At 40.8% G+C, this 15,635-nt stretch overlaps 2 protein-coding genes across 2 annotated transcripts in view; one reads left to right on the top strand and one right to left on the bottom strand.

Annotated features, from left to right (window-relative positions):
* LOC308367865 (uncharacterized protein) overlaps nt 1-2,821 on the top strand; it is a gene marked incomplete at both ends in the record, with an annotated part of 51,764 nt that extends 48,943 nt beyond the window's left edge. The window contains one exon of the mRNA XM_080841859.1: nt 1,965-2,821. Within this exon, the coding sequence (XP_080697985.1) occupies nt 1,965-2,821 (857 nt within the window). The remainder of the gene's footprint in view (nt 1-1,964) is intronic.
* A 7,068-nt stretch (nt 2,822-9,889) lies between these two features.
* LOC308367857 (GTPase IMAP family member 2-like) lies at nt 9,890-14,757 on the bottom strand (the record flags this gene model as incomplete). The annotated part of the gene is made up of 2 exons (XM_080841846.1): nt 9,890-10,713; nt 14,736-14,757. 2 exons carry the CDS (start codon nt 14,755-14,757, stop codon nt 9,890-9,892), a joined length of 846 nt encoding a protein of 281 aa, XP_080697972.1.
* Between the last annotated feature and the right edge of the window lie 878 nt (nt 14,758-15,635).

Below are 15,635 nucleotides of genomic sequence, written 5' to 3'. Positions count from 1 at the left end.
AATTATCCTAGCTGTCAAAAAATAAACGTTACATTGGTTGTCAATGGTAACCATTCAAGAGCATTGATATGGAATGGCGATTTAACTTTTCTACTGGGACTACGTCCAAGGTGTGTGGTTCCACAAACTTAATGTACACCCCATTAACCAATCAGAAAACAGTATTTCGTTCCAGAGGGAGATAAGTACCTTTAACTGATTTCATTTAGGTTAAGTAAAGTGAATAAGGTCAATAGAAAATTATATAATTTAACTATACTATTGAAAATCAAATTGTGATTGTATATAGTTAATGCATTTATGTATTATAATTTCTCAAATTTTAGCTATAATTCTTCTTTTCAGCTCCGTTACTTGAGAAGCAAGGCAAAGAATTCAAGGGTAAGTATTACATTTACAATAACCTTATGGTTAAGGCTTTTATCCGAAGTGTCTTACCCGTAAAATACGACATGATTAGCACATAGTATAATGTCCTGTAAAGAAATATAACCCTGAGTTCCGGCTGTCGCTAGTATGGAGTAGCCACACTTACTTCACGCTCCCTCCTACTTTATAAACTTAACCCCTTTTTTTTCTCTATCAATATACACCTACAACTGTTAACCCCTAACAATAGACCCCTGTGAGAAGATGGCCACAAAAATCTTCAGCAATACATGAAAGGAAGAAACTACTGCCAAAGATAGCGTAGCTGCTGGCCAAACTGAATTGAACAGCATAGCGTCCATGCTAGAAGAACATAGAGCAGCCCTTTCGACTGAATTAACGGTCCGCTTTCTCAACCCTCAAGACAAAACTTTCACGATTCAATCCAAATAAATGACCAATACAGACGTTTTCTATCCTATCCGTATTCTATTCTATGGGTTAGGGTTAGGGTTAGGCTAACCCTATTCTATTCTAAATTTGATTTACCGTCTGCACACTTCTTTAGGATCCTCCAGATTAGGAATTAGATCAAGACCATTTGTTTCTTGCTTTGAGTCTACAAGGGCACTTGGAGGGCAGTATGAGCGCAGACCTCTACCAAGGACAAATGCCCTCTCGCAATCTAAATTAAAGTGAACCATATTCTTGGTTGGATCCACCCTGGGATTCAGATCCACTCAAAAATGTAATGGCCCGTGCCAAAAGGATTTTTTTCCCGTAATGCTGCACTGAAAAACAAAACCTCCAATGTGGAGATACTACCACTGTTACTACACTGCAAAAATGCTTTTCTAACCTAGTGTTATTACTCTTATATTGAGATGAAAAAATCTAGTTGGTCTTGATCCTAGCTAAATTGTACTTACCTAGTGCTTTCTTTTAAGGTTATTTTTGCCTATTTCAAGCAAATATTACTTATTTTAAGAAATCTTAACAAGCCAAATTTGCTTAACGCACTGGCAGCCAAATTTGCTTGTTTTGATTTCTTAAAATAAGTAATATTTGCTTGAAATAGGCAAAAATAACCTTAAAAGAAAGCACTAGGTAAGTACAATTTAGCTAGAAACAAGACCAACTAGATTTTTTCATCTCAATATAAGAGTAATAACACTAGGTTAGAAAAGCATTTTTGCAGTGTACTACTTCTACTACTAATAATGATAATGACTAGTAATGCTTTTCTGCATAAAAATGGCTTGTTTTACGCAATAATAATAATGCACATTATATCTTTATACACAATAATAATGCACACTATTGCGTTACACAATAATAAAGCATATTGTGTAACAAACAATAAAAATGCACATTGTTTAAACAGACCACAGAGGGTGGTCAAATGTACTGGCAGTAGGGATTTTAGAAATACTATTTTCAAAAGGATATTTTCAAGATATTTGTACAATGACGCCACATATGTTTGTGAAACTATAGTAGGATGTTTCCAAAAGCACTACATATTAAAGCTTAGCTAATCCTTTCTGTTCATAAGCACTACATATTTAAGCATAGCTAACTCTTTATTTTCACAGTCCCTTTGAATCCTGCTGACCTGAGGATCTTGCTGGTGGGGAAGACTGGATCAGGGAAGAGTGGAACAGGAAACACCATCCTGGGAAGAGAAGGCTTTGAATCTAGGCCATCACCTAACTCTGTGACGAAAGAGTGTCAGATAGATGAGGTCCTGTCAGGAGTAAAGACTATCTCAGTTACAGACACACCGGGTGTGTATGACACAGATTTAGGTGATAAGGCTTTGAGGCATGAGTTGGAAAGCTGTATTTACATGACAGCTCCTGGTCCCCATGTGTTCCTGTTAGTGATCAGTGTTGGGGTTAGATACAGCAAGGAAGAGAAGGATGCAGTCAAGTGGATCTGTGAGCATTTTGGGGAGGAAGCTTTACAGTACACATTAGTACTCTTCACTCACACAGATCAGCTCAAAGATATGACCTTAGAGCAATATTTTGGGCTGAGCAGTCAGCTAAATGAGCTCATTAGAAAATGTGGAGGCAGATTTCATGGTTTTAACAACAATGACAGAAATCAATATCAGTTCACTCAACTGCTGCAGAAAATTGAATTTATGGTGGAGAGCAACAAAGTGAGTGGAAAAGAGTACTATACTGATAAGACGTATAAGGAAGCCCAGAAACAGATTGAAGTTGCCAGGACACTGGCTAAGGTTAAAGATGTAGCTCTGGGTGTGGCTTCAGGTGCAGGAGTGGCAGCAGCAGCAGCTGGAGGAGTTGTGCTCGGAGTCACAAGTTTACTGATCCTGCCAGGACTGTTGATTGGAGGAGGGGCCTTAGTAGCAGTGGGAGGTGGTGTTGCGCTCCTTGTAAAAAAAGTCAATGAATCAAAAATGATGACTGCAAGCACAAAGTAGGGGCTGTGGTGGGGACAATATGACTGCATACCCACAGTAGGGGCTGTGGTGGGGACAATATGACTGCATACCCACAGTAGGGGCTGTGGTGGGGACAATATGACTGCATACCCACAGTAGGGGCTGTAGTGGGGACAATATGACTGCATACCCACAGTAGGGGCTGTGGTGGGGACAATATGACTGCATACCCACAGTAGGGGCTGTGGTGGGGACAATATGACTGCATAGCCACAGTAGGGGCTGTGGTGGGGACAATATGACTGCATACAAACAGTAGGGGCTGTGGTGGGGAAAATTTGGGGACAATATGACTGCATACCCACAGTAGGGGCTTTTGTGGCGACATTAAGTGGACAATATGACTGCATACCCACAGTAGGGGCTGTGGTGGGGACACTAACTGGACAATATGACTGCATACCCATAGTAGGGGCTGTGATGGGGACAATAAGTGGACAATATGACTGCATACCCACAGTGGGGGCTGTGGGGGACAATATGGGGACAATATGACTACATACTTACAGTAGGGGCTGTGGTGGGGACAATATGAGGTCAATATGGCTGCCTTCCCACAGTAGGGGCTGTGGGGGACTAATGGGGATAATATGACTGCATACCCACAGTAGGGGCTGTGGTGGGAACCATATGAGGTCAATATGGCTGCCTACCCACAGTAGGGACTTTGGTTGGGACAATACGGCTGTAGGACATAATTCCATCATGGCCAAACAGCACAGGTAGACTATCCATAGCCTTGTTAGCTCATACACGCCATACAAAGGGCTGATGGGAATCTCATCAACGTACTTTTTCCATAATTCACACAACCCCATTTGATTAGTGGGGACATTGCAACAGTAAGTGTATTACTAATGACATGCATCTATATCAAGTTAATCCTCAGAATATAATATTTGTTAGAAAAAGTTTTAACCTAAAAATATATAGAATTTAAATATAGAGTAGTACAGTAGTACACCAATAGCAGTTTACATTTAGAAATATAAATGTAGAAATGAAGTGCAAGGCCTGCAAAGGATGCTAGTGATGCAAAGAACACCTTGTGTTGTGCTTGTAGTCATCCTCACAACAAAGCAAAATGTATGTTTGATTTATTGATATTCCTAGGTTTGATAGAAATGTCATTGGCATATGTGAATTTGTATAGGAGAAGCAGTGAAAGGCTTTTTCCAAAACATTGAAAGAGTAGTGATTGTCTAGATTTCTTCCAACCTATATCAGACTCACAGTAAGTCAAACCATAAAAGCCTTCTTCTTTTCACTGTTAGAGCCCTTTGATTTTTGTACTCTTTATTAAATTCTCTCTTTTCTATTTTTTAACCACAATCAACCACCCAGCATCAGCTGACTAGTTGTTAACACTATAATAAAACTACTATGGACTACGAATTGAAACTCACATTTACTTCTTCACGAGCAAACTAGAAACATATCTAGCAGTGCGAGCCATGTGAATGTAAACAAACAAACAAAAAAGAAAACAGAAAGAAAGAAACAGTAACACAACTCATGGTGCTTTGCTGAAATGTGAACAAAAACTGACCTATCAGTGATAGTCTTCACATTCTTAGCATTACAATTTCCGGTTCTTAAGAACTTCTGGTTCTGCCTTTAAAACACTTTGCATAGTTGCTTTTTGCTGGTAAAATACAATGTGTTGAATTGATTCATGTGCCTCTCCACCACCTGCACCTCTGTCTGATGACTGGGAGTTGTCTGGGTAGCGTTACCTTGAAGTGGTCAGAAAAACTAATTTGTAATTAAATAGGAAAGGGATTGAACAGTGTGTGCTGGAAATTCCGATCCCAAGTTCTGAATCCTATATCAGTATGCCAGCATCTACATTCAAAGTTAAATTATTTGCTACTAAAACGTTTGGCCATTTCTAGTTTAAGGCTATTTCATACACTGCATCTCCAAAAAGAGATAATTATTACTGACATATAAAACAGAAATGTGGAAAGAGTTCACCTTTGAAGGAAGGGCTCACAACATTGTTTTCTGAATTTACCTCATCATCTGACAGTGGTTTCATAAAGCAACCATATCAACATTTTGGATTAATATAGTATTTACAATTAAAAAAGGTGGTTCTGTCTTCATTCTCACACCTTGAATAAAAAAGGGTTTGTGGGGACATCTCACACAAAACATCAGACTTCCTTGTGGGGACAAGGTTAGCCACATTTTTCAGACAGACTTTCTGTTCAAGCACTGATTATAAACTAAATCCCTTTGAGGGTTAAACTATCATCCACTACCATCAATATTCCAGATGTAAGATATTAAACTGTTGGGTATACATTGACCACTCGTTCATACAAAATCTCTAAGATGAGATGTATGCCAACAAACACTAGTCTTAAGAGAAAATTCAATGTCTTAGTAAAATATTTCGTCTTCCTCATCCTATTTCTTTATGCATTCACACATAATAAATACAACAGGCTTTGTTGGGACATCTCACTCAAAACGTCACAGTTACTTGTAGGGTCAGGTTTTGTGAAAAATGTTCACACACACTGTCTGTTCAAGCACTGACTGAAGGTGTGCTGTGGGGATGTCATGAGAGTTTCATTTGGTATATTTCACAGAAACAGAGGACACTCACTTAAATTTCCAGCACCTCACTCTCAGCTGCACTATGTATTCATCATTTCTATGTAACTTTCTTGTAACTTCAAATAAGTTGTGCTTGCTTCCTAAGAAACAGCAAGCTAAAATAACGATTGTTGCTTGCTAGCTAGCATCCACAAATTTGACTGACACTGTACAGACATGAGCACATATTGTTTTCATTTAATAACATCAAAGCAATATGAAGCTATAAAATATAAAACGATACCCTCACTCCATAAAGAAGCCAAGGAATTAGCTAGTTAGCTAGTCACATTGTTAGTTAGCCTTGCTAACTTTCTCAGTGGTTCTGGCTTTGCACATTGCACCTTTATAGAGCATGGATTGAAACTAGCTAATCACTAGTTAGCAATTAGCAAAACACTAGTTAACCATCCACATGATTAGCTAGCCTTGCTAACGTTCTCAATGGCTCTGGCTTTGCAGTTTCTTTGCAACTTCATAGAGCTTGGACTGATACTGTACTAGCTAGTTGGAAAAACATAGTCAAACACTTGATATATACACTCAGCCTCAGCAGTTATTTAAAGATAAGTATCCTGGAAGCGTACTAATTCTAGCACATTTTGACTAGCTAGTAATAGTCACATTCATTTGAAAGGGGTGAGGGAAGTGGTCCCCATGAGGTGAGTGTGTAAACAGAGTGATACATTCTAGAACACACACACACACACACACACACACACGGTGACACACACACACACCCTCTTTGCCAGTTCAAGTATGCAAACTTTACACCTCTGGTCCATATTTCTTATTTTATTTCTTTACTTGTTTGTTTGTTTATTTATAGATCACTGTGCTACACATATCAAAATAAGTGACCTGAAATCCTTTGAACAGGACCTTGAAGCAGCCCCATGCACCTACAAGTAGGATGACTCTGTGGCACCACGGTAATCATTGTGACCCAAAATTAAATTTTTTTACCAATGTTCTCAAAAGAGTACTGAAACCACACACATACAGAAACACGCAAACATGGAGATAGAGAGAGAGAGAGTTTATGACTGAACATAAGCAGCACACTCTGTAACTGATTCAACAGGTGCTGAATGATTAATGCTATAGTCCAGGGGTTTTCAACTGGTTTTGTCCCAGGGACCACCATTCTGACTGAAAGGAATTTGCGGCCCACAGTGCCTGAACGCGCATGCGTGTTTGTAACCACCACCACCACGCCCCCTCCCCCCATTGTAACACTTAAATATTTGCAGTTATCAGGGTTAATCACTAACAGCCGTCGCCACGCCCTGCGCACATATTCCGTCTGTCAGTGTAATCTGGAAATGGGTTGAAATATCAAAGTGAATTTATAAAAATAAAATAAATGCAATGGTGAACTGATCAACATTGGCTCATGGCGTGGACCCCCTGCAATGCCACCGCGGACCACCAGGGGGCACCTTAGTCAGCAGTCCATGATACTATGGACTTTTCCACCTTCATCTATATCAGAAAAAAATCACATATCTAACATTAAAAGTCAAACGATATGAAGACATGTGACGTGGTGTAAAAATCACACAAACACTTACCTTAAAAAAAATGACATTGAAACTACGACAAAGTAGGCCTATGATTGTTGCCATTTCCCAAAACTGTACATAAAATATGACATTGTCATAAGTTTGACCGACAAAGACCAACATAGACTATACATCTTCAACACATAAAACTGTAATGAGGAATATGTTAAAAAAAGAATACAACAGTCTCTAATTCTCATGTAGTTCTATAACAGCCCTTTGACCTCTGGTTACATTGTTTTCTGAGAGTCTTTTTTTAGGTATCTCACTAGTATTAACTAGAACAAGACTTTGTATGCCTCCCAATGTTCAAATAAGCTTAATTCCTCTGTAACTTCCTGACCATTATACATAGTTTGGCCCTTTAAACTCTAGCTATTTAAACACTTTGAAAAACAAGACCTTTCTTGTCTTTCTACACTTTCAGCTATCTGGCTCTGAGTCTGGAGAAGATGAAGGGTTATATCTCCTAATCTCCCCTACTGTAGGTATGCAGTCATATTGTCCCCACCACAGCCCCTACTGTAGGTATGCAGTCATATTGTCCCCACCACAGCCCCTACTGTAGGTATGCAGTCATATTGTCCCCACCACAGCCCCTACTGTGGTTATGCAGTCATATTGTCCCCACCACATCCCCTACTGTGGGTATCCAGTCATATTGTCCCCACCATTGCCCCTACTGTAGGTATGCAGTCATATTGTCCCCACCACAGCCTCTACTGTGGGTATGCAGTCATATTGTCCCCACCACAGCCTCTACTGTGGGTATGCAGTCATATTGTCCCCACCACAGCCCCTTCTGTGGGTATCCAGTCATATTGTCCCCATAGTGTCCCCACCACAGCCCCTACTGTGGGTATGCAGTCATATTGTCCCCACCACAGCCCCTACTGTGGGTATGCAATCATATTGTCCCCATATTGTCCCCACCACAGCCCCTACTGTGGGTATGCAGTCATATTGTCCCCGCCACAGCCCCTACTGTGGGTACGCAGTCATGGAAAACAGCAAAGAATTTTCATTATCCAGGCCAGGAGAGAAAATAAAGGAGGCTTTTAGACTGCCCACTGCAACCAGCTAGCTAATGGATGGTGGATGACTGAGTTACCATCCAGCCAGCTAGCTAGTGGATGGAGGAGGACTGAGCTACTATCCAGCCAGCTAGCTAGTGGATGGAGGCAGTGGCGGCGCCAGGGGGGGGCTAGGGGGTGCTAGAGCACCCGCTAGATTGGCCATAGCACCCCCATAGCACCCCCAAGAAAACAATGGTTTATTCATTATTGTTATTTAATTTCATTCTGAGCTCTTAATAAAATGTATTGTGTGATAATAATATTTTAATCACAAAAGAAAATAACAGATTGAAATAAACAGATTGTTCACGTAGCACGACACAGACACGTTGCGTGCGTGAACGTGATTGTTCAATGAGTAGTAGGCTAAGTAACAGTAATCCTGGCGATCGGTAAATTCTAAGTTAAGCGTTCACAAAATCACGAAAATGGATCGGTATTTGATCTGCAAAATTCCTCGAGTTGAAGGGCAAGGATGCCCCATTAATAGCAACCAGGAGTTCCTATCCCTTATGCGGCCTTACAAGTAGTGGTGACCTGGTAGTCATCTGGCGCAAACTTTAATCCACACACTGAAGTAAGTGAAGTATTTGGGATTACGTTATCTATAACATGCTGCATTCATTTTGACCGTCGGAGATGAACGCGGCTTTGTGCGCGTCCGTCAGAAGTAGCCTAATGATAATACGATCGATTTGAATGGCGCTTTTTATGTAGGCCTACCCCAAAGACGCGTTAGAGAGCAAACGTGTAAACATATGTGACGATATGGTAGGGAGGTGTTGTAGTAGTAGAGAAAAATGAGACTCATATGCTATCACCCTAATTTCATAGCACCCTCAGTAAAACGCCAAGCACCCCCATAGCACCACCAGAAAAAAATCTCTGGCGCCGCCACTGCCGTCAGAAGTAGCCTAATGATAATAATAATACGATCGATTTGAATGGCGCTTTTTATGTACCCCAAAGACGCGTTAGAGATCAAACGTGTAAACATATGTGACGATATGGTGGGGAGGTGTTGTAGTAGAGAAAAATGAGACTCATATGCTATCACCCTAATTTCATAGCACCCTCAGTAAAACGCCGAGCACCCCCATAGCACCACCAGAAAAAAATCTCTGGCGCCGCCACTGGATGGAGGAGGACTGAGTTACTATCCAGCCAGCTAGCTAGTGGATGGAGGAGGACTGAGTTACTATCCAGCCAGCTAGCTAGTGGATGGAGGATGACTGAGTTACTATCCAGTCCCTTCAAATTCAGTCCCTTTCAGTGGCCACTAGGGTACCAAACGGAGCAATGTCAGACCATATAGTGAACATGTGCCTAGTAATATAAGACAAGGATTTAACAAAACAAGTGCAAGGCTGTGTTGGTTTTTATGTACAAAATAACAAAAACACACAAAATATTTTCCTATACACTATATGTATTTATAGAGGATGCTTAATTCAGAGCATTCTATTTTTTTTATTTATTTTTTCATGTATGGAAGTATGAAACCCAATTTTGCATACCCAGTCATGCCTAGAACCTTTCACCTTTCATGGAAAGCAAACAAAAAAAACACACATAAAATGCATAAACAGTTTCTTGAAAACAGTTTCATGAAATCAGTTTCTTGAAAACAGTTTCTTGAAAGAATTATACATAGATATTACAAGTTCTCTCTCAGATGTTAATGTTCTTGATTTTATGATTTTTTTTTTCTGCTGGGAGGACCAGGAGATTTGTGACTCCGAGCACAACTCCTCCAGCTGCTGCTGTTACCACTCCTGCACCTGACGCTAGTCCAAGAGCTACTTTTTTTTTGCAAGGAGCGCGACACCACCTCCCACTGCTGCTAAGGCCCCTCCTCCAATCAACACTGCTGGGAGGATCAGGAGATTTGTGACTCCAAGCATAACTCCTCCAGCTGCTGCTGTTACCACTCCTGCACCTGAAGCCACACCCAGAGCTACTTCCTTAACCTTCTTTAGTGTCCTGGCAACTTCAATCTTTTTCTGGGCTCTCTTGTATATGTCATTCGTATAGTACTCTCCTTCCCTCACTCTGTTGCTCTCCACCATGTCTTCAATTTTCTGCAGCAGTTCTTTGACCTGATTTGAATTTCTATCATTATTGTTAAATCCATGAAATCTGCCTCCACAGTCCCTAATGAGCTCCTTTAGATCGTCACTTTCATCAACATATTGGTCTAAGGTCATATCTTTGAGCTGATCCGTGTAAGTGAAGAGTACAATTGCGTACTGTAAAGCTTCCTTCCCAAAATGTTCACAGGTCCACTGCACTGCATTCTTCTCTTCCCTGTTTTGTCTACCCACAACACTGATCACTAACAGGAACACATGGGGTCCAGGAACTGTCAGATTCATAAACATTTTCAACTCACACCTCAAATCCTTATCCGTGCAATCTGTTTCATACACACCCGGTGTGTCAGTAACTGAGATGGTCTTTTCCCCTGACATGACCTGATCTATCCAACACTCTTTTGTCACAGAATCAGGTGACATCTTGGATTCAAAACCTTCACTTCCCAGGATGTTGTTTCCTGCTGCACTCTTCCCTGATCCAGTCTTCCCCACCAGCACCAACCTCAGGTCAGCCGGAGATGAAGGCACTGTGAAAGCAAAGAGTTTTAATGTTAAATATGCAGTGCTTTTGGAAACATCTGAGTTTAATAGTTTAACAAACATACTGTATGTTGCCCCATTCTACAGAGTCCTTTTTAAATATTTTTAAATCCCTTCTGCCAGTGCATTTGATCACTTTTTGGTTTGTCTGTTTCAATAATGCACATTATTATTATGTATTACACAATACTGTGTAGTATTATTATTATTAGTATGATTCCACAAGCACACAGCATTGTGAAAAACAAGCCATCAATAATGTTTCACCCAATGTCAGTGTTACCTTTACAAATCTGTCTAGTTAAGACATTAAGACATTAAGATTTTAGAGCACACAGCAATATTTCAATATTAAAGATGAATTTGAATTTGTCCACTGAAAATAGCAAAAACTGGAAATCTCATGTTTTCTTCTGACACAGAGATAACACTCACCTCAATAATTTCTTTGGCTTTTTATTCATGTTCAAAGTTTTGAAAGTATTTTTCTCTTCTTATATTGGCGAACAACCACTCGGCACAATTAATCTCTCAAATATACAGGTATAATTCTTATTCTTATTATTATTTCCACCAAGGAGGTTATGTTTTTGGTGCAGTTTTTGCAGGATACAGGATTTCGGGAAACCAGCATATGGTTATGGTTATGGTCAGCGGCGCCGGAATGATTTCAGTGGTGGGGGGGCCAAATGCACGTGCATGTGTCACTCTCCTTCATTTTTGCTATATCAATCGCGCGCATGCAGGCGGCCAGGCGCTAAGTGTAAATACTTTGTGAGTGAGTGTGACACTTTGGGAATTCCCTGGTGACGTAAGTGCCGTGGTGGTTCACAGAATAAGCAGTTTGACAACATTTTCATGAACGCAACCTACATCTATTCAGTTCTGCTGCTCATCCTACAAATACATGTTCCTTATGTGGCACAAATTAAAACAGGCTTTCCAATGGTATTATATTTATTGCCCAGAGGCATTGATACAAAAAGAAATAATCTGCCAAACACACATTTCCTTACTTTTTGTCCAATGTTTATCTATACCGCGAAATAGGCTAGCCTTTGTATTGTAAGGCACTCGCTAAAGTCCAAATCTCTCGCCATCTCAAGAGAGCATTCAGTCTCCCTCTCCTGAATATGGGAACAGTCAGGTCCCCCTGTTTGGCAGTCTTCGCCATAGACATGATTAGGTCTACGGTCTTTGCTGCCACTATTATATTCTATGTCTATGGTCTTGTCGACCGCGCCGCGTCTTCGGAGTTGTTGTGGGACCACAGTGCAGTGTGGGAGCAGGAGCACTACACTGCGATGGTTAGCTTAAATTCTAAGAATATGTGTGTTGTGTTCTTCAATAATATGTGTGGTTTGTGTGTAAGCCTTCCTGTTATTATGTCAATGTGTTCCAATTCATGTAGTTTGAAGTGCGTACCATGCTCATGTTGTACAGGTGTCGGAGTTATTACTGACTAGGTCTCTTACCATGGTACTGAAAATTAAGCCAAACATTTAAAGTCAGCGTGGAAACTTTGATTATTGTCGAAGCGCTGGAATGTATCTTACTTGCTGCAAATTCTTGGGTATGCGATCATGACTTAACGCCCCCGAGATGATCATCCTGTTAATTAATGAAACGTTGATTCTTTCAAAATACTATACGAAATGTGGGCCTGGCACTTCTAATGGCCCCCCCACTATGACTATCTTCAGGTTAGCAGCAATGTAATGTCAATGAATGGCTTAGGAATGACTTGTGCAACCAAAACAAATTTGGAAAAAAATAAATAAAAAATAATCCCGAAAAGTGGGGGGGCCATTGACTTTGAGTTTTCTCTCCGTGTGTGTGGCTATGTAAAGGCCAATGCAGGCTTTGTGTAATCTGTGTGATCAAAGTTCGAGGAGGAGAAAGGTTATTAACACATGCAAGATCCTAGGTCCATGGGTAATATAACTAACGTTATATTAATTATATTAATTCATGTTATATTTCTGAAAGGTACTTTGGTTGCTGTTTGCTCATTATATCTGCTAATTATGTTGTATAAGGTATGTTTACAGGTAAGACACTTTGGATAAATGCCTCTACAATATGATTACTGTTAATATACTACTTACCAATTAATGTATTGGCTTTCCTCTCACATAGAGGATCTTTAAAGAGAAATTAAAGCATAGGTTGAATACATTATAATACATTAATGCATTCACTGTTAACAAATACACTGTGGTTTTAAATAGTATAGTTAAGTTATATACTGTAACCTTGAGTTAACTGTTTACACTTTCTTATAACCTAAATTAAATCAGTTAAAGGTACATCTATCTATAAATCCAGAAATCTCTGTGTGTCAGTCTGTCCGTCTAGGGCGTATCTCCCTGACGGTAGTTACGTTAGTTATGAGATTTCGCATGTAGCTTACGCATGTCATGAACCTGTGCATCCTTGATTTTGAAGATTTTTGAAATCATAGTTCGGGAGATATTTGTATTTTACCGTTTCCAGTAGGCACTATGGGTTATCGTTTCCCGTAGCAAGTCCCACTGACCGATTGTGCACCGAAATTACGTCACAATCAAACAAGCTACGTCACGCTCAGAACCTATAAAATCGGATGGTCAAACTCGATTGTCAGTTTTTGCAACAAGACAATTAAGTGGCTTATTATTTACACATACTGGAACAAGAAAACACAGACTACATACGGCAGTGAAACAAGGTGAATTTCCTATAGATCAAACATGGTCTGAATGGAAACCATATGGGACCATCATACCTTTCAGAGTATAATGAATGGTAAACTGTTATTGGTTACCAAGGGTCTTACATTAAAGTGTTCTCAGAGATTCTAGCCCCGGATCTCAAAATAATGATATTTAAAAAGTGCCCCGTATTATTCTGATAATTCAATACAGACTTTGAAAATAATATGACATCGTTGATCAAAGTCCAACCGCACCCCGTCAACGGACATATGCTTTATCTATCTATAAATCCAGAAATCTCTGTGTGTATGTCTGTCTGTGACAGGCGTATCTCCCTGACGGTAGTTACGTTAAATATTAGATTTCGCATGTAGCTTACGCATGTCATGAACCTGTGCATCCTTGATTTTGAAGATTTCTGAATTCATAGTTCACGAGATATTTGTATTTTACCGTTTGCCGTACGGTGCAAACCCATGTCACCGTTATGAGCGAAGCGATTTCTAAACCCAATGCATTTCAGCGGGAGCCAATCCATTGTCACGTAGACCAGCGATTTGGGCGTAAAATTGTGTAGGCTATTCATGAGGAACACACACTTCGATGAACACACACTTCGAAGTCTGGAGTAGGCCTGCTCATCTGTAAGTACATTTAACCTGTTTACGTTAATTGATGTGAAATTAGCTAGCCTATTGACGTGCATCGAACTGATTCATTTTGAAAGTTGCATAGGGACGTATTCTTTGAAAGTTAGGGACCTATGTTTTATGCATCCATACATAATCTCAAATTTTATTTGTTGGTGTATCTCCAAAAAGGCTATACAACATTAAAACATTTCTTAATGATAAGGAAACATGCATCACAATAATACTTCAGTGTAACCTGTACCTATGTGGAGTGCAAATATGTCTTGCTATTACACTACCCGACAGCTACACCGACGTTTCTTTGTTCTGTCTCCATAGTTCTGTGTGTGTGTGTGCACAGTCATGAACACAGGTCAGACTAAGACTAACAGAGAGAAAAGAAAAGTAAGGAAAGAGAGAGTCCCTAATTTCAAAGACAGAGGAGAAGCAGTAGCAGAAAGACAGAAAATCTGGGAATGCCCGGGCAGAGGTCACAATGAGGCTAGACAAATGATACAATATGGCAGGTACTTTGGATTGCAATGAAACCATGGTCAGACTGCTGCCCACATCGCAAGGATGAATTTAATATCAAACATGCTACATTCATATGCATTTGCACATAACTTGGAAATCCTGAGGTTCTCTCTGTCACTTGTGTGCTTTGACTTTAGTACTCACCATTGCTTCCCGTTGCTGTCATCACTTGGTGATTAGAATCACAACAAGCTTCAGTTGTAATCTCTGTGGGATGCACTCCAGATGCTTTCAGTTTATTTTTTTCTGCATTGACATTAGAATAAACAAAAGGAAAAGGTATGAATATGACCAAGTGGGTATGAAGCAAAGGCTCTCCATTTGCATGACAATTAAAATTGACTAGCCCCCTGCCTAAGTCAGCTCCTGTGTTGACTAGCCCCCTGCCTAAGTCAGCTCCTGTGTTGACTAGCCCCCTGCCTAAGTCAGCTCCTGTGTTGACTAGCCCCCTGCCTAAGTCAGCTCCTGTGTTGACTAGCCCCCTGCCTAAGTCAGCTCCTGTGTTGACTAGCCCCCTGCCTAAGTCAGCTCCTGTGTTGACTAGCCCCCTGCCTAAGTCAGCTCCTGTGTTGACTAGCCCCCTGCCTAAGTCAGCTCCTGTGTTGACTAGCCCCCTGCCTAAGTCAGCTCCTGTGTTGACTAGCCCCCTGCCTAAGTCAGCTCCTGTGTTGACTAGCCCCCTGCCTAAGTCAGCTCCTGTGTTGACTAGCCCCCTGCCTAAGTCAGCTCCTGTGTTGACTAGCCCCCTGCCTAAGTCAGCTCCTGTGTTGACTAGCCCCCTGCCTAAGTCAGCTCCTGTGTTGTCTAGCCCCCTGTCTTGTACACCTCCTGAGCTGATTAGCCCCCGGTCTGCAAGCCCCCTGCATGATCCAGCCCTGGATCTTATGGTCTGGGTCTCTGAGTGGTGCTGGATCTGGAAGGTACAGAGGCTCTGCCCACCCATAGTCTCAAGTCCCTGCTCCTAGGCTCCTTGAATCCCAGAGAGTCACCACTCTGGGGAACTTGCTTAGCGATTAGAAGGTCAAGCACAGTGTATCACTGAAT

Source organism: Sprattus sprattus (assembly GCF_963457725.1).
Source record: "Sprattus sprattus genome assembly, chromosome: 1".
NCBI lineage: Eukaryota > Metazoa > Chordata > Actinopteri > Clupeiformes > Clupeidae > Sprattus > Sprattus sprattus.
This window is presented reverse-complemented; position numbering and strand designations above follow the sequence as displayed.